This window comes from Agelaius tricolor, unplaced genomic scaffold (genome assembly GCF_023055355.1).
Source record: "Agelaius tricolor isolate 1412-34295 unplaced genomic scaffold, bAgeTri1.0.p SCAF_8, whole genome shotgun sequence".
Lineage (NCBI taxonomy): Eukaryota > Metazoa > Chordata > Aves > Passeriformes > Icteridae > Agelaius > Agelaius tricolor.
This window is the reverse complement of record NW_027269268.1, coordinates 1,643,162-1,670,885: the sequence shown is the minus strand read 5'-3', so window position 1 is coordinate 1,670,885 and position 27,724 is coordinate 1,643,162. Positions and strand designations below refer to the sequence as shown.

Genomic DNA, 27,724 nt, shown 5'->3' with positions numbered 1-27,724 from the left:
CCGTGGCGGCGGCGGCCAGGCACCCCCTTCCCCCCCGCCTCCTTCCCTTCCTTCCGCCCGCGCCGCCGCCTCGGTCACCGCCCCGGCGCCGGAACCGCCGCTTGCGTCATCACCCTCAGCCTACGGCCCGCTGCGCCTCGGTAAGGGCAACGGGTGCCTTGGCCTGGCCTCTGTCGGGAACCTTCCCCGAGAGCCCCCTCGTGGGCACGGAGGTGCCGAGTTACCCCCTCAGGACCCGGCGGGGCCCCGCGGTCTGTGGGGGCAGTGCCGCCCTCATAGCGTGAGGGAGCGCGCCTAGGGCGGCAAAACGCCGCGAGGGAAGGCCCACAGCTCTCAGAATTCCGCCTAAAAGTGATGGTCTCTCACACCGTGAGGACAATATGCATTAAAAAGCAACCTCCTAACGCCTCTGATAATAGAAATTGCGGGGGGGCGTCGTTGAAAGGGTCGGAAAATAAATTGATAGAGTATCGCTAAAAGTGGTGGTCAGTGAAACCACAGAGCACAGAATTCCAGTTAAAAGCGATGTCCAAGGAACGACTGGACATGGCAGTCTGTGGTGATCTGTCAAAGGTTGAAGTCGGAGGTCTTTTCCAGCCTAGAGTGTCTCTGGGATTCTGTGTTGCACACAATTCGTTCCCACCAAGCATTCTGCATTCAAGAGTAACCTCCGAATCCCTGTTGTACAATAATTTTCTTACAATATCACTAAAAATGACCAACATTAAGATGCCCATGCCCATGCCAATTTGACCATATTTCTTTAATGAAACCCTTTGAATATGTCATCATGCCCTGGCTCAGCCCTCAGGCCCCCCAGCCCAGATTTTCATCCCTAAAGTGTACTTGGGTTATTAATACTGTTGCCTCCATTAGGGCAACAGTAAAAAGATGAAGTCTTTTTAGACCTGTTGGAAATAAAAATTATTTTCACCACAGAAACACGTGATTGTAAAAATCAGTAATGGCTCTATGCACTGGTACACTAGGGGTGTTTTGGAATCGGTGTTCCAAACCAACAATGCCTGTACTGGTTATATTTTACAGAAATGAAGAGAGGTTGTTGTCATTTGAGTAATTAGGTGTTTTCTCTTATTTGGCTGATGTTGGATAGCACCGGTCAGGTGTGCAGCTCCTCTGAAATCACACATTCCTTTTTAAATAAATCCTCAACTGGCACTCATCGTGCCTTCCAATTCAGAAGATTAACTTCTAATCTTCAGGTGCAAGATCTATATATTATTATATATATTATCTATCTATATATTATTACTTATTCCTTTATAAATATCTCTGCAGATGATAGTTTGATGTAATCCAGGAGGAATAAATTGAATATTCTAAGCCAACTTCCAACTTCCTGGTGTGACTGTGCAGAAATCTCAAACCATACCAGCATGAGATGTGTGATGGGAGATCAGTTACAATAATACTTTTGTTGTCCTCTTATAGATATAGGTTTTTTGCATTAAAGTTAATGCAAATGCTTTGATTTTACTGGTTTCTATTGGGGTGCAAGCAGAGATGAAACCTTTGTTATTTGTTACAATTACATATAATATATATGTTATTTAGCATTTATGCATTATTTGTTGTCATCACAAGAGGCAGAAAAGAGACTTGTGTGTAAATACAGGTAATCTCAGCCCTACCAGCTGAGATTTGTGGTGTGAGAAGGATGTCACTTCAATGTTTGATGCGAGAGGTGGGTGACTTTAAACAAAACACACCCGAGATGGCTCTGGCTGTACGAGCAGCCAGACAGGTCCAAATCCACCACACTGACCCACCTAGGTCCGGGAAGGGTGGCTGCAGGGCTGGTTTGGAGCTGTTTTCTGCCCTCTCCTGTCCCTTCCCAGCCGGTGGCGGGGAATGGCCTCCAGTGAACGGCTCTGCCGCAGAGCTTAGGCTGTGCTTACTCTGGGCTACAGTGTATCACAAATCTGCCTGTGAGACCGGCTGCATTTGCACCCTATTCCAAGTATCCATTCAGGCTGTTAGACTTGGAAAGGCTCCAGCTTCTTGCTACCGAAGGCAGCAATAGTATTTAATCTGTGCGTGGTACGCCCCAGCCCGGGGTCAGATGGAGCGCAGTTAGCAGCACCGCTTATGTTGGCACAGGCGGAGGGGCCTGGCAGAGACTGTTGGTGCCGTTTCTTTTATGGCGGTGACCTCTGTTCTGATCAAAGAGTGGCGCCTCCTCGTTCGGCACTGCAGGGCAAGTCCTTTTCCTCCATTTCACAGCTCTCCCCGCCAGCCCAGCTTGAGCCTTTTGTGCTAGAGTGCAGCAGGGGAAGGGTCTAGAGAGGGAATCATGAGGAGCAGCTGAGGGAGCTGGGGGGCTCAGCCTGGAGAAAAGGAGGCTCAAGGAACTCCAGAACTCCCTCTAGATAGGAGGGTGCAACCAGGTAGAGGGTGGGCTCTGCTCCCAGTTCACAAGCAATAGAAGAAGAAACAAGCCTCAGGTTGTGCCAGGGGAGGTTCAGGTGGGAAATGAGGAAGAATTTATTCACAGAAAGGGTTGTCAGGCATTGGGACTGCTCAGGGAAGGAGTGGAGTTACCATTCCTGTTATAAGTAGAAAAAGCTACCAGCATGCAGTGGGAGAGACCCCCATCGCCAAACCTAGCCAAAAACCCCTAAAACAACGAGCCAACACAAAACTGATGAATCAAAGGGATGACTAGACGTGAGGAACAAAGTCCAGAGCCTGCAGAGATGCTGAGACCCTTTATTGCCCCTCACCCTAGCCAGAAGGACCTCAGCCAGAGGCAGGACCTTGGCGGTCAAAGCAACAGACAGAGGGATTTCCCGATGCTCTCGTGAGGATGGAACCCCCAGCTCTTCCCACAGACCGGGGACAAAACTGCACTCTTCCTCCTCCTCTAAGAGTCTCCTGGGGGCAGGGGCAGTGTGAGTGTGGAGCCATCAGCTCTCCCCCCAGAGCTGGTCACTTTTAATAAAGGCATTATCAAGGAGTAAAGCCTCCTGCCCATGCTAATTACAATTCTGGGGGGTGTTCAAGAGATGGCTGGACAGGGCACTTAGTGCTCTGGGCTGGTGACTTGTCACAGCTTGGACTTCATGGTCTTGGAGATGGTTCCCAATCTAAGTGACTCTGAGATTCTGTAAGTGCAACAGCAAGCAAAGCTCTTGAGTTCTTTAGAGACAATCAGTTTTAGACCCATGAAGCTTATAAGATTTGATATTGTCATAGGCAAAAGCTGCTAACACAAGTCTGCTCCTAACCATCTTGGTTTGGATGGTTTGAATGCCTTGGGAAGGTGTGACACTTCTCCAGCACTTTATATTTTAGAAACCCAAACTAAAACCTTGTTGTAAATACTATGATAATCACCAAGACATAATGGAGTAAATAATCCAAATTTTTTTTAAATTAGGGGTTTTTTTGTGTCCCAGTTTCCACAGAGGCATATGACCCATAGCTGTGTTTCCTGTTCATAGGGCTCTTAGGGAATGGATTGCACATCACTGAAAAGTCAATGTAGGCTCTAAATAGGGCAGTAATTCCTAAAAACCACATTTCCTTCCCTGGCGAGTCTGTGAAGTTGGTTAACTTTGGGTGCTTGGGATTATTGGTAGCATAAAGCTGCAGGAAATCACACCATCATAGAACCACAAACCGGTTTGGGTTGGAATGGATGTTAAAGACCACCCAGTTCCAGCCTCTGCCATGTGTAAGGACACCCTTCACTATCCCAGGTTGCTCCAAGCCCTGTCCAACCTGGCCTTGGACACTTCCAGGCATGGGACAGCCACAGCTGCTCTGGGCAACCTGTGCCAGGGCCTCACCACCCTCCTAAATACTGAGAAAAATGACAATCCTTTGTTCTCTTTTTCATCTGTGATTTCTGATTCTGTACTTATTCATTTTCCTCCAGGTTATTGATCATTCCACTGAGCACTTCATAGGAGTAGCGGGAAAGCTTGGGGTCTGGATTCAGTGAATACTTTCAGGAACTGTCTTCTGTGTGCCAGATTCCTTAAAAAGTTCTACAGGACAAACAATGCGTTGAAACCTCTGCTGTTGTATAATAATTCTCATGGATCTGCTTTCAGTTTCTTTTACAGCTGCTGGAAGCAGTGTCATTGTCAAAGTCAAGGGAGCATGAATTTTGTTTGTAATTAATACAGGGGCTGAAAAAAGTTCAAAACTTCTTGAATTTTTAACCCAAACTCAGGACTGCTATAACTTCCACAAGGCTACCAAGTTGACCATCCAAATTAACTTCAATCCAAACCCCAATCCTGCCATTCTGACTGGTGAATGCTTGTGTTGTCTTTGAGATGTACAGTTTTGCCACCATTGCAGCTTCTATATCGGCTGGAATGTTTTTATGGGTATCATTCAGGGAACTGTGAACCCCAGCCTGTATTGTTTGAACACACACACCAAAGGGACTCGCTCACTGGACCTCCTTGGTTCCTAGATGGAAGATCCATCTAGGTAATGGGTGGTAAGATTAGCCACAATTACACCACCATGACTGATTTTAAACAGAAGTAACAGAACTGAAGTTGTTCAGCAAGAATGCAATGCCTGCTGTCCAAGGCAAAGGGAGAAAGAAGGAGAAGAACACAAATGTTTGAACATTCAGAGAAGTGCAGTTTTCCATGACAGGCATTTTAAGCCTTGTCTAAACCACTCAGTTTTATAATTCCAGTAAATTGCACATGGAAAAGAATGATTTAGAACAGATTTTATGGAGCCATATCATTTGCTTTAAATTACACTTACTAACTATCTGTGTTTCTTCATTACAGTGAGTTTCCTGTGAGCATCTCAGGTGGTGTGGCCTTGTGAGTAAAGAAAATAAAGACAATCCAAACAGGTGGAGAATTGAAGAGGAGCAGTGCTAGCCCAGGAGAAGTGCACAGAGGTACAACAGAAGGTAAATTTACTTTACTGTTAACTCCCAAAGTGCACTGACATCACTGTTCACACTCAAACCCCTGCAGTGTGAGAGCCCCATTGGGACCAACCTCAGCCTCTGTGGTGCAGTAAGGCAGGTGATTTGCCTTTGGCTGTCCTTACCCATGATCCATGGCACTGCAAACACACAGACACATCCCGCTCGAGTGCCTTGCGAGTCACTCCTGTTCTGTGCCAGACACTGATGATACATGTTCTTTGAGCTGCTCTTAGAACATCAGGCCAGCTGTGACCACCTTCTCACAGGGAGAACTGTGACAGGAAAAACAAATACAGAAAGCAAAACCTTTCAACAACTGATTCAATTAATAAATCTGCAAGTGCTCTGTTAAAATACAAAACATTGGTTCTGTAATATATGTAGTACTTAGGGGGTCTTAGTTAAGAAATAGCTTAAGCACTTGAAATCCTAAAATGCATTAGTGCTTTGTGAGCCTTACATTTTAACATGCATAAATTATTCCAAAGGTGTGTTTTAGGCTCCTAATTTGCTTGATAAGCTTTCGAAATGATCATCCTTCGTGAGTATAAACCTGAAAAACACCATGGCAAATAGAGGCAAAGGGCATCTGGAAAAGATTCTGGATTCTTTCTCATTCTCTTCAAGTGTGGTCACAGGTAACATAAAACAAAGACAAGACAAATCATAAGATGAAGTGAATTTTTTTTGTGTATTTCATGTAAAAGGGATCTGTAATCCAAAACTCTAAATGACACCTCTCCAGCCAAAGCCGCATCACCTATATTTGAACCCTAAAGCTTACTTGTCAAATAAATGTTTTGCGGGTTGTTTTTTTTCTTTTTATATTATTTTTTAATTGCTGACATTTAAGGCTGCATGAGCTGTGGATTGCACACTAGTCAGCTAGAAGGTTAAACATTTCTTACACTTAGTGTTTTGCCTGGGTTCAGCCAATCCATAATGATAATTTCTACAGTAACCACTTTTTAAAGTCAACAATTGATTAGTTCTGAAGTTAGTCCTTGAAACAGATTCTCCTGGGGCAGCTTGGAAGATGTCAATGCAAGCAGCCTTCTGCTGGCATGCAGAACAACAAGGCTCAGGCTGTTTTTTCTCTCCTCATATAGAGTGTGCCTTGACAATATTTATCCTCCCAGGGTAGTTTTATCTCTGGATAAGGAAGGGAGTGGGAATCTCCATGTAAAACTCAGTAAGACCTTGGATTCAGTGAAGGCAGTGTATGAAATGCCTTTGCTATCTCAGAAAGGCACTTAAAATGGAAGAAGAACATTTTTACAGAGTTCAAATTAGAACTAGAAAAACCATCTACAAGTTTTTGATGGTTTAAAATTCCCTAACCCCCAAGGTCCCGTGGAGCCTCTGTTTTCAAGCAGAACCTGCCCTCACTTGCTCACTGCATGCTGTTTCACTTATTTACTAATATTGTGGGTTCCTGCTCTGCTTTAGGGGCCCTTGGGACAGGGTTTTTAAAAACAGAGGAGAGCTCAAGCTTGCTGTTATTTCAGTTGGACTCAGCAGGTGGAGCTAAAAGCCAGCAGCACACCTGCAGCTAAAACTAGTCTGATTTTAAGTCTTTCTAACGCTTTGTAAATTAATTTTTACTAAAGCATTTGATTCTTAAACATCTATGTCTTGATTTTTTTTTAATTTGACAGTAAATATTAAGTGATTTTTTACGTGCAATTTATCTCCAATGGGCTAAACAAGCATTTCTCTGTGTGTGTGTGGCATTTACAATGCCATTGACTTTGTTAGCTAGTTACAAAGTCAGGAGCTGCCTTGAATAGCTCTGTGTTCCTCAATTAGGAACCTTTTCAATAAAGAGAAAAAGTGCTGTTGTGGTGAATTTTCTTTCTGTCACTTGTCATTCTCTTACTTTCCTCTTTATGACTCTGAGTTAATTTAGATTTTTTTGATGAGGAAATATCTTAAATGTCAAACTTCTAACTGTCCAGTGAGTAGGCCTATGAGCGTCTTGAAAGGTAAATCTATATCTTTTATTTTCATTCATGAATGTTGATGCAAAGCCTCAGCTCAGTTATCAAGTCAGCAAATTTAAAGACAATATATTAATTTCCAATACTTAACTTTATAGAACTCAGTTTGAATATAAATTACCAGGCTTACCTTCAGACATCACTACAGTCTCTCTATGTACACCAAAACTCTTAAATGCTGCTTAATTTCCGTGAGTTTTAAACTTGGATTCAGCAAAGCACTTGACATGTAACATTTATGTACCCTAATGCCAAATCCTGTGCATCTCTTGGTTAGATAGTGGCTGTCACAAGCCAGAAAAGGAGTCCAGAATTTGTAGAGTTCTCTATCAGCAGTACCTCATATCTTAAGGAACTTCTCACGTTCTGTGTTTCTTTAATTTAAAAGGACTCCTGTAAGGACAATGCAAACACTCTCCAAGAAAAGTACCTCCATAAGGATTACACAAATAATTTGCAATAAGAGCACCAAATAAATCACACATCATTACTAATCAACAAGCTGAGTTTTCTCTCCATTACTAATCCAACTCCAGTGAGGGCTGATCTCTTTTTTAGATACATCATTTTGGCAATTCTCTACAATTGTCACTTTCTTTGCCAACAGGAACATAAAATTTTTCTCAGTTTTGAGGTCTACGGCCTCTTTGAGCAAATAGTTATGTTAACAGTAGGTGGCAGATTGCTCCTGCCTGAGAGCTTGGAAAATGCTTCAGGGGGCAAGTTCTTATGGAATGCTGATACCTGTTTATTCAGGACACACCGAAGCTTTCTCTGTCAGAGCTCTCCTTTCCGAAAAGATTGAACATTATTTTTAGAGTAATCTCAGTATTACCTGAGCTAGACCTGCTTTTGCAGGTACATCCTACTCGTCCACTAACCAATCTAAACACATTGCTGTGATTTGCTGTGAAATAACTTCCTTAAAACATTGTAGGGAGGGTTGAAAATCTGCCTGTAAAGATCCAAGTTACAATCTGCCTTTTAACTAGCTCGCTTTCCAGAGAAATCAGGCAAGTTTTGGAACTGACTTCAACATGACCAGAATTAGGTCAATGCTGAATATATTTCAAGATCCTGCACAGAAGACCTGGTAACCTTAGTGAGTTGCCAAAAAGCTCCTTAAGCAGTATCAGTGCCCAAGAGACAAGAGTCTCTGCCTAAAGTGCAGTTATATACTAAAAGCAGGAAGGGAAAACCTGATTTCCCTTTCAGAAGGGGAAGCAGACAGGTTGCCTAGCTGATAACAAAGAATCAAATGAAATAATCTTGCTTTTCTTTGCAAACTAACTAACTAACATAACACAAAGAAGTTCCAAGGCAAGCCTAGTCTCAATTTCAGTTTCTCTACACAATTTTCAATTCTGGTGTTATGTTCTGGATTGAATTTTATGATCAGCTGGAGTGTGAAGTTTTCCTCTTGTGGGTGGACAGGCAAAATAACCTAAGCCCATGTCAGTGGACTTTGTTTTTGTGACCGTGGGATAGTGGGAATGGCATGGAACATTCTAGAGCCACGAGTCTCTGATGGCACACATCCCAAGGTCCTGGGGGAACTGATGTGGTCTCCAAGCCACTGTCCATCATCTTGGAACAGTCACAGCCATCAGTTGAAGTTCCCAGGGACTGGGGACAGGGGAACTTTTTCTAAGAGGGGTAGAAAGCAAGACTCATGGAACTACAGACCGGTGATCCTTACCTCTGTGCCGGGGAAGATCTTGGAGCAGATCTTCATGGAATCAGTGTTGATGCACATCCAAGACAGAGCAGTGACCCAGGACAGCTTCACTAAGGGCAGATTGTGACTGACCAAACTGGTCTCTTCATGATCATCAAATTCAACCAATAACCCAGCACTGGCAAGAGCACCAATAAAGCATGTAAATGAACTGAATCCAAAATGTTTCACTGGAAACATCAGAGTACAGATAAACTTTTCATAAAGTCCAGTTATATTTCCATATTGGCTCTGACAAACCTGCAGGGAGGGCAAACTCTGAACTTGAGAGATTTCTGTCAAGTGATACAAGAACATTTGTATTCTGGGATGTCAAGGGATCCATCCCAGAACTCCTCCTTGCTGATATCAGAGAGGCTGCAGTGCCCAACAGTGCAGCAAGACCTCAGAAACCATGAGACTTGTGTTCATATCAGACTCTCAGCATTTTCAGGCTGCCTGGGCTCACCAGGAACAGTGCCCTCAGTCTTGACTTAGCACTAGGTTGTCCTCTCTGCCAGGAGGAACTGGGAGAAATTGGGTAGGACACATGATTTGCCCCGCTTCCAATCTCCCAGTCCAGGGAGCCAGGCATCTGCCTAGATCTACACTGACTTGAAGGGAAGCCTTTAAGCCTCTTTGCACTGGGAAAACCCACTCTGCTTTCCAGTACTCAGAGTCAAGGAGCAAAGTCAGAACTCCAAGTTCACACTGAACTCAAGGTACCAGAGAAGGGTACTACTACACCAATTATTATAATTGAATTTCCTGAGTTGTTTCTGAGACCTGTGGATAGGTTGTGGATATGCCTGGCTGGCAATATTGAAGTGCTGTTGGTTTGAGGAAAAAAGGCCTTTGGGCAGAAAGCAAATGTCAAGGACTGTCAGCATGGGGTTGGAGAGCACCACAGAGGAATGCCCTTGGGAATGTAGCCTCTGCCTAATTGATCCAAAAGACAACACCAAAAGCTTCATGTGCAAAGAGTTTGTTAATATTTCTTTGCATGGCTTAAGAAGGACTCTCAGTGTAGTGTTGAAATTTAAAAAAAAACCACCAAACCAAACATCACCACTATTTGGGCTTTGCACAGACACAGATCTGCCTGATAGATTTCTTTAGTTCCTCTTATGTATGTACCAGTCTTTTGATAACTTATTTAAGAGAACCACATGAACTATACAGATCATTGCTAAGCTCAACTGCAGTTTTTGGTCCCTGATTAAATTTTTCTGATTCTGGAAATGTACTGAGGAACCTTGCTTCTAAAAACAAGTCTTCCTGAAGGCCCTCAGAGAGCCTGAATTTCAAACCCCAGTTATTAACCCCTTCAAAAATCAGAGTTTATAAGCACTACTCTAAAGAAAAACAAACAAAAAACCCAAGCAATATTTCCTCAGTTTTGTATTATTTGTAGTCACTTCCTTAACTCTGGGAATCCCAAGTTTCCAGAACTACATGTCATAGTGCAACAAATCCAGTTAAAGAACATGGAAAGGAAAACAGCAACCTGAAGAAAGACATGTTTTGTTGCTGCTGCAACTCCAGTACTCTTTTAAGAGATCCTTAGATCCTGGTAATATCATTGCCAATCTGATTGACATTGAAGGAAGTACTGAACCTGGAACTACAAGCCAGAGCTGACCTAATAAATGTGGTCTGGTTGAATGCTGCTTGAAAAACAGTTGATTTTTACAACAGAAAAGTACAGGTACTTGGATTTGACTAACAGAACTTGGCTTCACAGGCTAAGGCAGAATGTGGAAATATTTCACCATGTCTTTGGATTTCACTTATGGGGAAAGATGCTTCCCATTTCATTCATAGAGCCTAGAATTTGTAAATGCAGCATAATATGCAGAAGCGGACTATCCTTTTATGTCAGCAAGTAAATGGCGGTGCCAAATTTTAAAATGTCTTGTCCTACCTGCTCCAGTAACAAGGACCTAAAACTGGCTCTAGCAATTTTTCTTCTCCTGCTGAGGTGCCACCTGAGGCTCCAACAGTTAGCTAAAGAAATTCCAAAGACAGTAAGAAATATTAGAGGTGGAAAATGCTATTCTTGCTCCAGGATTTCATTTAAAACAACTATATTTTAATTTTTCAAAGTTGTGAGGGCTTTATCTAAAGAAATTGTTTGCTCAGGAATAGAGGAAAGGCTGAGAAAATAATCACTCCTTTTATGTCCTTAATGCTTGAACATTTACAAGTTGTCTTAAACAGATGAACTAGCATTTTCTCAAGAAAGAAACCAGCAAAGAAACCCCAAGGTCCTAACAGAAAAAACAGCACAAGAGAACAATTCTAGCAGTAACAGAGTCTGTTTCTATGGAGATGGACATGAAGGAGAAAATATTTACCAGCCTGGCAGTTTTTCGGCCAGAATGGGAAAACCCTAAGTTTACAATGCAACTAAATGAAAAATAAGGCAAGTAAGAATGTCAGCACTGCCAGATGATGCAGTAACATTGTGGGGGGCACCTGCAGAATGGCAGAAATCTTCCATAAGTCCTACAGCCCCTCTAGACACACAGAATTTTTTTCAACTCCTAAAGTGTTTCAAGTTGAGAGCAAACCCAGTGGCTCCCAGAATCATTAACTCAATTTACACATGTTTTGTTTCTGATTTTAGCAAAAAACACCTGCTTACAGTTACAAAAAAAGTTTTTTTAAAATTTTGAAGGTTACAGATCAATGGCCTAAAGAAAAGCAAAACAAAAAAAATGCTCCAAACATTTCCTGCTGTTCCTCAAAAGTTTTCACTATTTCTTTTATTGCTAAAGCACATCAAACTTAGGAAAGAAATATTAACAATATCTTGCCAAGCAGAAGCTTTCAGCTTTGGCTCTTGACTGTACCACATTAAATGGCTCTTCTCTCCTGCCAAAGGCCATCAGGTAGCATAGCAGAGCAGCACAGAAATTGGAAACAGAGTGCCAAAAAGTTTCTAGGGCACAAGTGAATGCACTGGATTCCAAAGGTCTCTGGGACTTATGTAAGAGGAAGAAAATAGATCTCCACTGATAGTCCTATCATGAGCCAAACATCAATCACAGCACCGCAGCAATTTCAGTTCCAGAGACAACAATCAAAGGCATTATAAGAAATACTGAAGAAAAATCTCCCCCTGAGAAGGACTTCCTGAATAGAGCAATGCTGCACCTTGGGTATTTCTTTCCCACATCTATTTTGCATTTAGATACACCCATACCAAGATATAACACTGATTTTTGTTGAGGGACCTTAGAAATGGGTAAGAGATGAAGCCAATACTCCAGTAGGTAATCTTGTGGATTACCTACTGGAACTGGCAGAGCAAAAAGTCATAGGGACAAGTGTGGTCTTTGTGAGGTTCCCAGGAAGAGGTGAGAGATGAGAATCTGACTCCATGTTCTCAGAAGGCTAATTTATTATTTTATGGTATTCTATTATATTAAAAGAATGCTATACTAGAACTATACTAAAGAAAGAGAAGGATACAGACAGAAGGCTTAACAAGAATGAAGAATAAAAACTCGTGACTGACTCAGAGTCCAGCACAGCCGGCTGTGATTGGTCATGAAGTTAAAACAATTCACATGGAACCAATCAAAGATGCACCTGTTGGTAAAACGATATCCAGAACACATTCCAAAGCAATCAGATAATTATTGTTTACATTCTTTTCTGAGGCTTCTCAGCCTCCCAGAGAGACAAAATCCTGGCAAAGGGATTTTTCAGAAAATATGACAGTGACAGACATGGAAAGTAGAGACAAGTCCTGAGAAGTCTCAGAATTGACACCCTCAAAAAGCACTGAAGGCTGTATATTTGGATATATTCAGGTAATCGAATGCTTAATAGGCAAAGCAAAACTGTTCTTGTTCTTGCTGCCAAAGAATGATGTTGGCAAACAGTCCCGAATAAGGAAAACAGCTACATCACTACACTATGGACTTGTGAGACAAAGGGGTAGGGATGCTAGAATGGCCTGGGGATCAAGTGCACAGGATCAGCAAGAACAGTCATCTTGGTGATTCAAAAACCCTTATCTGAATGATCCAGAACTCACTAACACTGCAGGTGGGTGGCTGATGGCAGAAGAGGAACAGCTGAGTATCAGAACTCACTGATAGATATGCTCACGAGATACACCTGACATGGAATGCTATTAGCTACAGCTGAGCAGTCTCTGCCTGTTCTGCCACAGTGATCAAACCCCTTGTGTCTTTATGTTTGCTTTGTATCCATGAGTCCATCCATCTCTGTTCAAACAAAGGCCGTATATCTGAGATGTCTGACTTGCTCTGCACGGGAGTCAGACATCAGTGATAAGAATGGCAAACATCCTGCACCAGAGCAGGAAAAAAAAGTAATGCCTGATAGCTGTCCTTATGTCCAGAGCTACAGACATACAGAGCTAGAGACATTTATTTAGAAGTATACTGATCATTACAGTTATTAAAAAACAGCTACTCACTGCAGCTACTGGCTCAGCAATGTCTGTCTCCAGGTTTGGTGTGTGCCTCATGGTCCAGTCCCACAAACTGAACTACAGGTCTTGAAAAAGAAGAAGAAACAGCAGTAAATAAAATGGAGGGCCACAAATGTAAAGGGTTTCTTGATGTCCTTTGGGTTCTGAGAGATTACTTTGAAAAGCACTTACTTCCCAGAACAGCTCTGACAGCTGTTCTCACGATACAGCACATTTGTTTTTCAAGAGCCTCATTCCATATTAGTCTCAGTACACTTTGTTTCTACTCTGCCACTCTGCACAGGCTGGTATGATGACATATTTAAAAAGGATGCATCCTTTTTATTTCCAGCTCAATTACTCTTGGAATTATTGTCCTTTGGTTCCCCACACCTGGAATACAAAGTAGTCATCATATGTAACTTTAGACATAAATGAGTGTGAAAATGGATCATGCTAAAATACCATTGATAAATTCCTTTTTCTAATACCAGGACAACTTTGTTGGAGTGAAATCAATGCAGTGTGAAAGCACTGAGTAACAAGAAACTCAGTATACTATTTAATACTGTTAAACAAACATGAGCATTGGAGTTCAGCTCTCAGCAGTTATATGAACCATTGGCATCAAGTACAGGACAGACAACAGAAGATATCTAGAAATAAACATGGACCCTGTATTCCAAACTTACATATTAACTCCAGGGGACCAGCAGTGTTCCTGCTAACACTGCACAATGCTGCAAGGGAAAATTCCAGAGAGCTTTCAAGATGCAACACTGCAATCATGTGCTGAATTTCAGCTTTGCCCTCCCCGCCCTTAGCTGTAGTTTTCTGGAGACTTCTTTGGTACAGCCTGAGAGCATCTCAAGAGCCATTCCAAGACATCATTCACCAATACCACAGTTTTTTACTACCTTGTAGTTATCCACAAAATACCTAAATGTGTGTTTCTGCTCTCTTAAGATTTGAAAGGAGATGGCTCTTCTCTGACAGAGGGATATGGTCAGTAAAATAATTACAGACTGAATTAAAAAGCTCTTTCCCCAGATTTTGTTAGGCTAAAGCAGCATAGGTCTGAAAGCTCCAGATTGCTCATCAATTCCCATCATTCTCCAGAAATGTGGGATTTTGCTACAACCACCTGAAAACAAGCCCCACGTCTAATATTATGACATATCTAACATTGCTTTTCTGCCAGCCTGGCTTTCCTGCACCATCCTTCATGTAAGAGTTATCCAAATAACCTTTTAATTCCCAAAATAGAGCCTTGTTCATTTAAATCACTATCAGAATGCTGCCTTTCACCTACAAAAATATCAGGAGCAGACTCAGGAAAATGCAGAAAGTTTTTGCAACAGCAGCAGACTGTAGAAATGTCATTGTATCAAACTATTCTATGAACTCATCTCAGTTTTACATGATTATTCCTGGAGAAAAGAACAACCTTTCTGGAACACAAGATGCATTGCCTAGGCATTTTCCTGAATGAAAACCACCTGCAAATATTTTGAGCTTAGACATACCATTTGCTTTATTTCAAATGTCTTTAAAAGCTCTCACTCAGAAACAAAAGGAAGTATTAGGCATGTACTTACTTAGTCAAATTTCCAGAGGACCGATCATGGAATTGTTCTTACTATTCCCATTAGGAATAATAGACAGTCATGGCAAAACTGCTCACCTGAGGAGCAAAAACAGAGCAGAAAAGGGAATCTTAAAGACTGAGGAAGGGTTTGGAGACCACAGGCTTGGCTCTACCACGTGGGCGCTCACAAAGCAGAGCTGCAAGGCAGCACACAAGCTCCAGTTGTGTGGGCTGATATCCACACACTGGGGACATAAATTAATTACAATAAATCCTAGTATCTCCCGCTGGGAAGCTACACCACTTGGCACTCAGCAAGGATCCAGCCCTGTAATTGTTTGGGAATTTTTGAAGCATCTCACTGGGTGTCCTGAAAAGTAATTTATTCCATGTCCTGGGGCTCTGTGCAAACTGCACGTTTTTCCTGTGTCCGATCTCCTAAGTTACTGACTAATCAATGAGAAATTTTACAGAGATGAGAGCAATGTTTAATTAAGAGATCACTCTTGGGAGGATGTCAGTACAAAAGAGAAATTGCAAAAATTCTGAAATGACAGCTCTTAAACATGTTTACCCATGTGTTGGGCTGTTTTCTGGATATCAGTGAGCAGCAGCACCCAGGGAAAAACCAGAGCAGGACCTAACAAGTTCAGGAGCTCAAATCAGCCACACATGTCTAGATTAGCCATGTCATCTCAATAAAGTGATTTACAATTAAAATTCTCTAATTTCAGGTGGACTGAGTCCTCTCTGAGTGAGCTGTTGCTATAAAATACCAACATGCTTTGCTTTTGAACAAATAGTAGCAAAAAAAAAAAAAAAAAAAAAAGCTATAGGATTAGCCCTGATGACATTTTTGTCTGATGCCTTGAACTCCTTGTTTGTCATTTGATAAGGAAATTTACGCAAAACTTTTATCTTTTTTGGGCACTGGGAGGTTCAACCTCTTCAGGACGAAAAGGCCCAAAGTAACAACACAGAATAAATAACTAATATCAAATTAATTTTTGTCAAGGGCAGCTGAAGTTTTGTAATCCTCCTCAGGCCAAATGGCAATCCACAAATGCCAGCTCAAGGGTTAATATTTTACAAGCACAGGTAGTGAAGGGTATATAAGCAAATGCTCTTCCTGCAATCTTCCTAGCATTTTTGAGCAATTTTGCTCACATCATAACCTGTAACCATGAAGTGGTTAACATTAATTTCATTTATTTTCTTCCTGAGCTCTGCCAGATCCAGGAATCTGCAAAGAACTGCACGGGATGCAGGTAAAAAATGACTAATTACTTCTCTTGGAAGTCTTTTTTCTATCAATTTAATGTCTTTAATTTAGTTTCACTAACAATTCGTGGGAGCCTGATCCATGTTGAACAGAAAAATGTGCTTGACTTGAAAAGAAACTAAATGAAGAGACAGTGGGGAGATGGGTAGGACACTCAGGACAACTGAGCTGAGCAAGTGTGGTGCCATGCCTCTGCAACATCTGTGTGGTGCATGAACAGATGTCAATGAGTCAGGATTTCTTCCTTTCCCACCAGGGAAAAAGCAGCTGCACTGTGCTTGTGGAATTTCTGTCTTTTGACAAGTTAATAACTCAGTGTTCAGAGGAAGAAGGTTTGCTCTCATCAAACTGCAGCTGCACTGCTTTATTTGCAGTGTTTGGGGGTGGTGGTTGTTACCCAAAGGACACATTTGCTAACCCTAAATAGTAAAGGCCCAACAGTCCTTTTGCGTATCTGAATGAAGTAGCTACTTACAGAGGTAAATATTCTATTAGGATCATAAAAATCACAGGCTGGGGTTCCCTCAGAAGGACAAGCAGACCTAAGAGTCAGGTATCTGTAGACAAATGAACAAGAAAGAGTTCAAGTTCTAAAGTTATTAAGTAAAGGAGTCAGGTGAATACTGAACATGGGGAGAATCTGGCCCATGGGGCCCAGAATGTGTTTTCAGGGTCCAGCACAGCCAGTATGACAGTGAGCACCATTGCTCCCTCTGTTTTCCTTCCTAGAGCACAAGAGCCCGATTGCCCACCGCTTCAACGACCTGAAGGAAGAGACATTTAAGGCAGTGTAAGTGAATGTTCAACTTCATCTTCTGATGGCTTTTTTGTCCCTCTTGATACTGTACCAAAAAGGCAAAGTAAGACACACTGTATGAGCTCACAGGGAGTGTGTATGTCTCACTGAAACACTGACTTAGCCCCTTACTGTTACTGCAAAACCTAGAAATATTTTAAGACCTGCAAACGCCACAATGACTTACTTCCTCTCTGGGAAAATAACTCCTTGCAAAGCTTGTGAAGAAGCCTCTGTTCCATCTCTGAAAATAAAATAGGCATGAGGGATGCAGGTTTGCTACTCCTAGAAGAGAAATTATGCTGCATTGGCAACATTGCCAGAAAAACCACAAACTATCAACCTCAAAAAACAAACCTGTGACAGGTTTTCTGAGACAAATCAGTCATCTTCATTTGAAACTAATTTTGGGAAAGACAGAGGGCCCTGACAGACATGTAAGGGCTGACAGAAGGCAGCCTGAAGGTCATAATTGGTAACAGTGGCCAAATCCAGCTTAGGTCATGGCATTTATGAGTCTGCTGGTAAAAGCAACAGAAAACTCCAATCACAGTCTCTTCTGGTTTGTTTATAATTTAATATTCAAGACTTTTTTATTGGGAAGGTAGAAAGGTTATTGAGAAAGTTAAAAACATGTTCAGAGAGGAGAAGAGAATAAGACAGATGTAGAATATGGCACTGTGCTCTTCATGGTATTCTGGTGAACCTTTGTGCATGTCATTTGAAGAAACCAGTTCATTTCTGAGGCACCTTTGAAAATACTGCCTGATGTTTCTCAGTGTTATGTTCCAAACTGTGCTTTGTGTTTCAGTACCATGATCACATTTGCCCAGTACCTGCAGAGATGCTCCTACGATGGACTGTCCAAGCTGGTGAAGGATGTGGTTGACCTGGCACATAAGTGTGTGGCCAACGAGGACGCTCCCGAGTGCTCAAAACCACTGGTAGGCAGTGAAACTTCACTAATGCATTTCTCCTCGTTTTGTGCATCTGCCAGGATCACCCTGCTTGAGGGCTTACACCTGAACCTTACAGGTGGGCCTGTTGTCACAGGCCAACGCTCAGATTTCAGTGCTTAAACAAAGAACTTGGTTTTGTCAGGTTCTAAACCTCTGCCTTTAACAAGTGCCTAAATGATCCGTGGAGCCATTATGTTGGAGACCAAATACCACACTTTGGCACATTCAGCCTAGCATTGCCTGAAAATACACATTAGCACTTGGTACAAAACCCCAGGTGTGAAGTACAGGCCTAATTCTAGGTATTAAAGTGACCCAAGTGTGTGGATTTTCACACTGGGGTGACTTGAAAAGGTGTCTGTGCTACTTTAAGGCACTTAGTTTATGAGGGTTTAAAAAATTCCTCTAAAATCAGGTAACCCAAGAAATGTGCAGGTGTTTAGGACTCCTGGGCATCTAACAGTTTCAGCTAGATATGAGTTCTCCCTAAAGGTTTCCACCAAATTCTGCTTCAAATCATCTGAAAACTCAGTTTAGTTTATAAAACTCAGTTTAGCTTAAAAGTAGATCACTGTCTTGCACAGAGTACTTTAAATTATAAATAATTTTTTTCAGTAAAGCATTGGAACTGTTTTGATACCAGACTACCTAAAATAAAACTTTATAAAATTATTGAAAAACAGTAGATTAATTTGATTTATGGTCTAAATCTTATTCAGTAAAAACCTATTTACTGTTCAGCCTGGCTTTTCTTTTGCAGATAAGCAGACAACACATGGCACTGTCTATATATAAACACTAGTTGTGACCCTGCCCTCTCCCTTTCCAGCCCTCTGTTTTCCTGGATGAAATCTGCCAAGTGGACAAGCTCCGTGACTCATACGGTGACATGGCTGACTGCTGTGGTAAAGCTGATCCCGAAAGAAACCAGTGCTTCCTGTCCTTTAAAGTGCAGCACCCAGACTTTGTCCAGCCCTACCAGAGACCAGCTGCTGATGTCATCTGCAACGAGTACAAGGACCACCGCGTGCAGCTCCTGGGAAAGTAAGGGAAATGGCCACTTGTCCTCTCTTACCCTGATCACATTTGCTCATCTCTCGCAAGAGCAGGTTTTTGCATTCCAAACAGGGGTTAAGGATCCCATTTTATACCTCTTGGGTGACCTTTCTTCCCCAAACCTGCTGAAAACTCAGTGTTTCCAGTCCTGATTAAATAACTTATTCGCTCCAGCTCCCCACTACTCTTTGTGTAGTTGGCAAGAAGGAAGAAAGGTAACAGTGAAAAGAACAAAAATTGGCAATAAAATGTTGGTGACAGGTCCATAGATGAACTTTTCACACTGAAAAACAGAATTTTCAAGTATTTGACAACACATTTTAAAAAGCAGATGGATGTCAAACCAGATGGCTGAGAACATCAGGAGTTCACCCTTTACCCACAGTTAGTGAGTCCTGCCTTGGGAAGGGTGAGATTTAGCAGAGCATTTCCCATCAAGCAGGCATTAGGTCTCAAAAGCAGATTACTGAACTAGATTTCTGAAGTAGATTTCTAAACTAGAAAAGAAGTTAGAGAAGCTACAAGAGGTTTAAGGCCATTTACTGGAGCACAGAACAAACGCTCTCCTTTTCCTTCTAGTTTCGTCTACAGTGTTGCAAGAAGAAACCCCTTCCTGCACGCCCCAGCGATCCTGGGCCTGGCTGCTGAGTATGAAAATGCACTTAAAAGCTGCTGCTCAGAGAGTGATATTGGTGCTTGCTTGGATGCAAAGGTACAGCACCTTGGTCTCTGTGGATAAACACTAAGCAACTGAGTGAGAAACAGGCAGAATGCTACTGTTCATGCAAAGCTTTGCATGAAGAACTTAGAGAGACAGGCCAGGATTAATCCTATCCATTGCACATAATGAGTTCAATGTGACAATGTGTGTCCTGTTACCACAGGCAGCTGTCATCAAGGAAAGAGCCAAGAAGATAGATGTGCAGCAGCAGCACGGATGCAGGGTCCTCGACAAGTATGGTGAGAGGACTTTCCAAGCAAGGTAAGTTCCCATCACTTTTTTGGATAAAATGTAGGCTTGTCAGCCTGTGAGAGAGATCTAGGAAAAGCTCAGCTTTGAGAGTTGCAGAGCAATTAAACCATCTCTGGAACCAGTCCAGAGGATGGAGAATTAACTGTTGGAATGTTCCTTAGAACCAGAGATCCCAGTGTGTTTAAGGCACACTTTTGCCAAAGCTGTAACCCTACTCCAGTGCCTACAGCTTTTGGTGATGGACACATCACTAATCAGCAGAGTAAGGTGCTAGTTTGAACCTTAAGCCAACCAAAAAGTCAGACTTGGCAGAACCACAGTTGTTAAAACATTTGATTGTAAGACAAAGAACAGCTTTTGCAATTTAATAACTGGATCACCTGTTGGGGCACAGAGAGGTGCTTTCATTCTGTGGCCAGTCTGATATACCAACATTGACTAGGATTATCTTATAGACATAGTCAGCTTTCATTTAAACGTGTCATCAGGACTGTATCTACCTGTGCCAAGCAACCTGGAACACTTTCCAGGTGCTCAAAAGTGATGGGGAATACTGGGGTGTGATTCTTACAGTTCAGGCAGAACAGGAAAACCACAGACTTGGTCCTTTCTGGCTTTACTGGGGCAGATGTTGATGCCCCTTTTTTTTTTTTTTGTTAGCCACCAGGAATTAGATGAGAAGAATGAGTCTTTTCTTGAAACAATCCTGACCTACCTTACCATGTGTTGGTGACTTGCAAGGTTTCTGTTCCCTACAGTGCTTTAAAACAAGGGTCTTTTTCTCCTTTTCTACCCAGTAAACTTGTTCGTTTGAGCCAGAAATACCCCAAGGCTCCCTTTGCAGAGCTGGTTAAGATGGTCCACGATGTGAAGGATGTCTACAAAGAGTGCTGCGATGGGGACATGGTGGAGTGCGTGGATGACTGGGTGAGCTCACTATTTTAGACCAAAGTTGACATATTTGAAAGATATTTAGAAAGACAGTAATTTGTGCAGCTACATGTTCACAGTCCAGGGAACTTAAACTGGTACTCAGCACTGCTGGAAGGTTCCTCAAGCACTCAAAAGCTCAGGATAAGCACAGTTGACTCTTACTCGAAGTAGGTTTCAGCCCAGCTCTGGATCTAGCCCTGTCAGAACATTTATCAGGGAGGCTGCTTGATGGTATTTATTCACTTCAACTCAATCATAAATAAAGGAAAAAAAAAGCAGAGTCAAAAAGGCTGCAATTTTTCCTCCTGCCCTGTCGAGCATACTGTCACTAATCCAGCTTTCCTGTAGTGCTAATGAATGCTAGAGAACAGATAAACAAGCCCCTGCAATAGTGAGATGATGTCAATATTGCCTGGCTGACTCCAACTTGAACACACTCATTGACCCGGCTCGTTCCAGGGCTCTGGGGTTAGTCCTCCATCGGAGCTGGGCATCCTGTCAGGAATAACAAGATCCATCAGGCATCCTTGTGACAGAGCACTCAGGGATGTGCCCTGGCTCACCAGAGTGTCTAGGATCAGGGAGGGAACCATGCCCCAGTTATTTCTCTTTGTGTGAAAACAGCATTTTTTAGCTAAGGTGCTAAGTAAAGAGGTGAGCTGAGTGAAAAGAGAAGAGTCTGAAGCTAAGAGAGCAGATTAATTAACCTGTCTTTAAATTATTATTTCATAGCTTGTCTGATACTATGTATTAATTTTACAGTCAGAGCTCGTGGCCTCTCTGTGCTCTAAACAAGATGTTTTCTCAAGTAAACTCAAGCCCTGCTGCGAGCTGCCAGCTGTGGAAAGGACCAAGTGCATCATGGAGGCAGAGTTTGATGACAAACCTGACAACCTTCCTTCACTAGTTGAAAAATACATTCAAGATAAGGAAGTGTGTAAAAGCTATGAGGCAAACCATGATGCATTCCTGTCAGAGTAAGTAGTGCCCAGAGCATTGCAGGCTCACTGTTCCCCCGAGGAAATGTCCTTGTTACTGCTGCACTGTGCTGAGGACAGAAGCACGTTACTCAGGAGCTCTGTCTGCTGCTGTGCCTTCCAGGTTTGTTTATGAATATTCACGAAGACACCCTGAGCTCTCCACACAGCTGGTTATGAGGATTACCAAGGGATATGAAACACTCCTGGATAAGTGCTGCAAGACAGACAACCCTGCTGAGTGCTACGGGAACGCTGTAGGTGCAAAGCTGTGTTTGCAGCTGGCTTGAATGCTGGGCTGGTACCTGTCATCAAAGAACTGTGTTGAGGAGCTCCCACAGCAGAGCAGACAAAGCTTTTGGAGAGACTAATTCCAGGGGGGGTTAATGTCCTGGTGGGAGATGAAGCAGTCCATGGCCCATGGCAAGGATGCAGGGTTATCTCAGATTACAGAGTAACCAAATTTGTCACATCACATTATTTCAGACTAGTCTCACTCAACTAACTGTCTGATGCCTCTGTATCTCAGATGTGATTCTGCTTGTCCTGAGGCTGACAATCAATAGCTCAGTTATTGTCTGAGCTTCACAGCCTACACTGAGTATGGCTGCTCATGGATTGTGATGGGAGAGAGCATGCATGGCCAGCACACAGAGACACCTAACAGGTCTGATCCACAACTCAGTCACACACAAGACATAGCATAAGTTGAGTTTTCCTTAAAGCTTTGGCCAAGAGATGTTCCCCTCGTGGTTGATAATAATTTGAAATATTTACTTGATTTAAGCAAATAAACATAAACCCCCACTGCTGAGAAAATAAGTCCAACAGGTAATTAACTTAAACTAAATTTTAAAAATGCGGCTGCCTTTTTCAAGGAAATTTCTGTTAGAACTTAAGATGCACAAGGGAATCAAATCCTGCCCACACCAGCCTGGCTATACAGAAGTGATCAACCTTGCAAAATGAGTATTTTGTAGATAAGGCTTAGAAGAGGTCAGAAGTTACATTTGTATGACTGTTAGCAGCAAGTCCTGCTCTAATACCACAAACAAATTTGCACTTGTTTGCAGCAAGAGGAACTGAACAAGCACGTCAAGGAAACCGAGGATGTGGTGAAGACCAACTGCGAGCTGTTCAATACCCACGGCGAGGCAGACTTCCTTAAAGGGTGAGCGATTCCTGAGAAACATTCTGGAGTCCTCACTTCCCTTTTCCCTTCAGTGGCCCAGATGTGCCCATATTTGAGGAATGCTCTACTAACTGTCATTTTGATTTGACTTGGCCAGAATTCTGGTCCGCTACACCAAGAAAATGCCTCAGGTATCAAGTGAGACCTTGCTTGAAATCGGGAAGAAAATGACAGCGGTTGGCAGCAAGTGCTGTAATCTCCCTGAGCACAAACGCATGTCTTGTTCTGAGCACTACGTGAGTACTTGGATTTCTTCTTTCCCCTTCTCCTCCTGGAGATTTTCCCTGTTCACAAAAACACTGCATTCTGGTGAGATAGCAAACAGTGTTTTTTCATAAACACCACGCTAAGCATCTACCTAACAGAATTCCAAGTCTGTTCATTTTTTAATGGATGTGAGAGCTTAAATACCTAGCTGATGGTAACTTGTGAGAATTTTAGTTAAACTTTGCTTTGTCTCAGCAAGCAAGAGTGAGTTCATAGAATTGGGAATCACAGAACCATAAAATGGCCTAGGTTGGAGGGAACCTTAAAGATCATCCAGTTCCCACACCCTGCCATGAGCAGGGGCACCTTCCACTGGACCAAGTTGCCTAGAGCTCCATACCTGAGACTGTGGCAGGTTGCATTTGGGAAATGTCCTAAAACAGTGTCCTAAAACCCTCAAACCTACTGATTGGAGCCTAATGCCCTGACTGTTTGCAGATGAAGAAATGCTTCACTCCAGGAGTACCTATATATTTTAAATTTTAAACACGTACCATGTCTCAGCAGGTGTTTCCAGCTATGCTGTTGTGATAAAAACATCACTTAGTTGCTGTGGTTTTTTGGGAAGATGTAACTAATCTTTGCTCTTTTCTTTTCAGCTGAGCATCATCATTGAAGACATGTGCAAGAGGCAGGAGAGCACCCCCATCAATGAGCAGGTTTCCCAGTGCTGCAACGAGCTCTACTCGTACAGGAGGCCATGTTTCACTGCCATGGGCGTAGACACCAAATATGTGCCGCCAGCCTTCGACCCCATGATGTTTAACTTCGATGAGAAGCTGTGCACTGCTCCTCCGCCTGAGCGCGAAGCAGGGCAGCTCAAGTAAGCCCCAAGAAACACCTTGTAGGGGAGTCCTGAACTGCAGCACTTGGGAGTACAGAAGGAAGCTCCACCCTGTTGTGTCATCTGACTGGGGCTACACTAGTGACACAGAAATCCACATGGAACTAGGTGTTTGCACTGACCTGGTCAGCATATAACATCATGTAGTGTGGAAGAGGCAAAAGAATTTTTTATTCACTGAAATCACTCCCTTAACTGACCAGTTTCATGTAGGCCCACTGCCAGTGCAGATCTTGGGATGTACTTAATTAGGACAACATACAGATCATTTCTCTAAGTTTTTACTCAGCTGCAACTGATGGTTGTGTTAGACTGGGAGTTTGGAGTCACCAACAGGCACAGATTCATCTAGGCATGACAAAAAAACCCTGAAATGAGCTGTGCCTGGGGGAATGGTGTCTTGTAAAGCAGGAATCCTACAGCAGGCAAGATTAATTGCGTCTTGTGGCTTTCTTTTCAGAATGCTCGTCAACCTCATCAAGCGCAAGCCCCAGATGACAGAAGAACAAATAAAGACAATTGGTGGGAGTTTCACTGCCATGGTGGAAAAGTGCTGCAAGCAGGCAGATGTTGAGGGGTGCCTTGGAGAAGAGGTACTTTCTATCCCCTTTTTTTTAAAGAAACAAAACACAAAATACACACACACACACCCCACCAAAGCAACAAAAAAAATCCTCAAACAAAAACAAACAAAATACCTCAAAGCACATATACAGGAACCTGGGAGCTGAGCACTACAGAAAGCTGTTCTGCAAACTGCTGTGGTCACTTGTCCACGTGCCTTTACAATAAACGGCCACAGCTCACTGTGTACCTTGGCTGCACAGGTTACAGTCACTGAACAATTTCACATGGAGAAGTTGTCTGGAGGTCATTTAGTCAAACCACCTGCTCAAAGCGCATCTCAGTCCTAGATTAGGTTAAGTTCTCTCAGGTCTTGTCAGAAGAGCCACAGATGAAAAATACACACACGTAGAATTTAACTTTCTCTCTAGCATACATAAACTTCCTTTTGTGCTACAGCTCCTTACAAAACTCTAGGATTACCAGTAAAAAGCGCATCTGGATCAATTCTCACAAGTGCCCAGCAAATACAGATCTACTGGGAGTTTGCCTGATCGTGTCACAGAAAAGGTTTATCTGCAGCCATATGGCATTGCCAGCAAGGATAAACGACAGTTTGCAGTAGCAACCTCATTATATTGTAAGGCACAGAACTATTACTAATATCTTAAAGTGCTTATTAATTGAATTCTTTTTTTAATTTATATCCTAAGTGTTACATAGTTAAATATATTGGGAAGACTTAGGAAAGAATTATTTTGTCTCCAACCAGTTCCAAAAGTGTCTTTGCTACTTTGACAAAACTGGAAGACACACAACATCCAGGGGCACATGGGTCCTAGGGTCAGGAAGTACCATCAGAATTATCCCTTGAACCATAATTCAGGCACGAGTTTAAATTTCTAACAGCTCCTTCTCAAGCACAACCTGCTTTTCTCTGACAACTGTTTGTGTTCCTTTTCCCAGGGTGCTTCCCTAATAGTCCAGAGCAGAGCCATATTAGGAATTGGTGTTTAACCTAAGGTAGGTAGCAGCAGTAATACACAAATACCTTTTTCTGTCAGTCTCTCTGTCCCTTCCTGCCCACCCTTCCACCCACTTCACTTCCTTATCCCCAAAGAGCATCCAGCTTCCCTTTAACCACCACCTGTGCTTTCCCTAATTGTTTTACCACCTGCCCCTGCACAGGGCTCAAATAACTGAGGTGCTGCCAGTATGCTGCCATTTTACAAAATCCTCCCTTTTGTCTCTCCGATCTAGGTTTCCAGTGGGAAACTATGAAGAAAAACCTGTGTAACGTCTCCCACCCCTTACCCTTTTTCATTTGGTACTGAATGAATATTTCATAAATCATCAGTGTTTTGTCACACTATGTGCTGTTCAATTCCTTCTCTAAAAAAATAAAAAAAAATAAAGGCTTTATAAAACCACACCTGTCCCTGTCTGCTGGTGACAGCCACAAGGCAAAGCTCAGCAGTACTGCCTAGACCAAATGGCTGTTCTAAATAGAATATATGGACAGTGAGTCTGTACTTCAGATTTTTTTTTTTTTGCTTAGTGCTCTTAGAAAGTTTTTACGAAAGAGTATGAAAATTTAGCTAGACGTCAATACCTAGATTCAATTGCATGTTCATTTTAGGCTTTACTTCAGTCATTATAATTACATAGTAAGAGAGGTTTCAAAGGTACTGTTCGATCTAAAGAAAACGATCAGCAAGGACCTGTTCTAAAAAAATATTTTACACCAACCACAAATCAAGCATCTCTTAATTTGCAAAGAGCTGCAAACAGCCCTGCTTTTAAGATGTTTTGCATCTCTTAACTCGATTTTTAGGAAGTGCTTGAAATTTTCTCTTGAAAAGCTCACCACCTACATCACGCCCTTTACTACGGCAAACTCCCCGGAGAAACATTTCCTGCTCCTATGCCCACAAACCCCTATGATTTGCTAGGACATATTCCAGTTCACCGCCCCAGGGAGATGCTCAGGCCGCGGACTGTCCCGGCCCAGCGCCCAGTCCCGCCGCCGCTCACCTGCTCCACGCCGCCGCTGCCGCTCCGGGCGCTCCCACCGCGGAACCCGAAAGGAGGAGGTTCCGCCGCTGCCGCTCTTGTACCCGCACAGGCACCGCCCCGCCCCCGAACACCTGTGCGGCTGTCCCGGCTTCGCCGCTCCAGGCTCTCTACGAGAATACCAGCCCGCTGCTGCCCCGGGCAAGCTGGGGACTGCGCTCCCGCTGCTCTCCGTCCCGGCAGCCCGGACGCAGAGACAGCGGTTGCCGTGAGCGGCCCGGTGTGTAACGGGAGGCGGCAGCCGCTTTCCCGTGCAGCGCCCGGGCCAGGCCTGCTCGCTGCCTTCGGCTGAGCTCGGCTCGGTTCGGCCCGGCCCAACTCGGGGGAAGGAAAGAGCCTAGACTCCATAATTAAGTCAATCCCCTGGCATAAGGGACAATGGACATCAAGTGCTGTGAGCCAGATTCCTGTCATCATGTCCAAATAAGAGAAATGGAAGTGGAATTCCAGTGTAGTCTTTGGAGATGTTACTGCTTTTCATGGGATTCTCTGAGGTTTTTTTTTTTTCCCAGCCATGTGTGATGCCACTTGTTCAGTTAACTCCTCAGTCTTCCTTTTATTCTAGTACCTGAGGGTGAAGGAAAGAGCCTAGACTTCATAATTAAGTTTATTGAGCAATGAATTGTTGAAGTCTCGTGGCTCTGGCTCATTGCCTGCATAATATGCTTGAATCCCTGTGTGTAAATCTGTAAATTGTATTGCTACCTCCCTGGAATTACTGTCTTGTTCTCTCTTTGCTATTCCCCTTGCTTCCTTGGTGTGCTGCAGGACACTGCTGACCATCACCACTCCTTCCCTTGCCTAGTTTTAGGAATCTGGATGGGATGCTTGGCAGAGTCACAGCGGTCACGCTCTGGCCATAGTGGATGCGTGGATCCTGGCCAGTAGCTGGGCTGCTGTCTCAGACTGCTAACAACTCCAGCATAATCCTGGAGTTGAACAAATCCTAAAACTGCTTGAGAAAGTCCTGGTAGATGTAGTGCTTGGGATTTAAGGTGCTGTTATACACTTGATGGGAATGGCTTATGGCTTTTTTTACTAGGAGTGGGAAATACTTGGGTATTAAGGCTAAGTATGAAGTAGTCAAAATATGGTGTAGTGAGCCCTCAGCTTGATTGTC

The 27,724-nt window shown here is 43.0% G+C and overlaps 1 protein-coding gene and 1 long non-coding RNA gene across 4 annotated transcripts; one reads left to right on the top strand and one right to left on the bottom strand.

Annotated features, from left to right (window-relative positions):
* The first annotated feature begins 4 nt into the window (after positions 1–4).
* Positions 5–25,961, top strand: ALB (albumin). 3 transcript variants are annotated; one of them, XM_071431206.1, is made up of 17 exons: positions 5–140; positions 4,785–4,912; positions 15,922–15,956; positions 16,700–16,760; positions 17,578–17,710; positions 18,555–18,769; positions 19,361–19,493; positions 19,666–19,763; positions 20,552–20,681; positions 21,450–21,664; positions 21,789–21,921; positions 22,738–22,835; positions 22,954–23,092; positions 23,723–23,946; positions 24,428–24,560; positions 25,498–25,554; positions 25,792–25,961. In XM_071431206.1, the coding sequence occupies exons 5-16, from the start codon at positions 17,582–17,584 to the stop codon at positions 25,546–25,548; spliced, it is 1,698 nt and encodes a 565-aa protein (XP_071287307.1). In that variant the 5' UTR covers positions 5–140; positions 4,785–4,912; positions 15,922–15,956; positions 16,700–16,760; positions 17,578–17,581; the 3' UTR covers positions 25,549–25,554; positions 25,792–25,961. The 3 variants fall into 3 exon arrangements, with proteins under 3 accessions (XP_071287307.1, XP_071287306.1, XP_071287305.1); XM_071431205.1 differs by having other exon boundaries at positions 15,913–15,956; XM_071431204.1 differs by lacking the exons at positions 5–140; positions 4,785–4,912 and having other exon boundaries at positions 15,781–15,956.
* LOC139591971 (uncharacterized) lies at positions 4,906–13,403 on the bottom strand. The gene is made up of 4 exons (XR_011679820.1): positions 13,293–13,403; positions 13,107–13,186; positions 8,633–8,789; positions 4,906–5,205 (listed from the first exon to the last, which is right to left on the bottom strand). It is a non-coding gene; the product is annotated as an uncharacterized lncRNA (long non-coding RNA).
* Positions 25,962–27,724: the final 1,763 nt, after the last annotated feature.

Coding starts and splice junctions, on each gene's coding strand:
- ALB (XM_071431204.1), top strand. CDS start 15,872: ATGAAGTGGTTAACATTAATTTCATTTATTTTCTTCCTGAGCTCTGCC. Junction 19,764..20,551: donor GAGAGGACTTTCCAAGCAAG/GTAAGTTCCCAT, acceptor TTTTCTACCCAG/TAAACTTGTTCGTTTGAGCC. Junction 24,561..25,497: donor AGGGGTGCCTTGGAGAAGAG/GTACTTTCTATC, acceptor TCCTTTTCCCAG/GGTGCTTCCCTAATAGTCCA.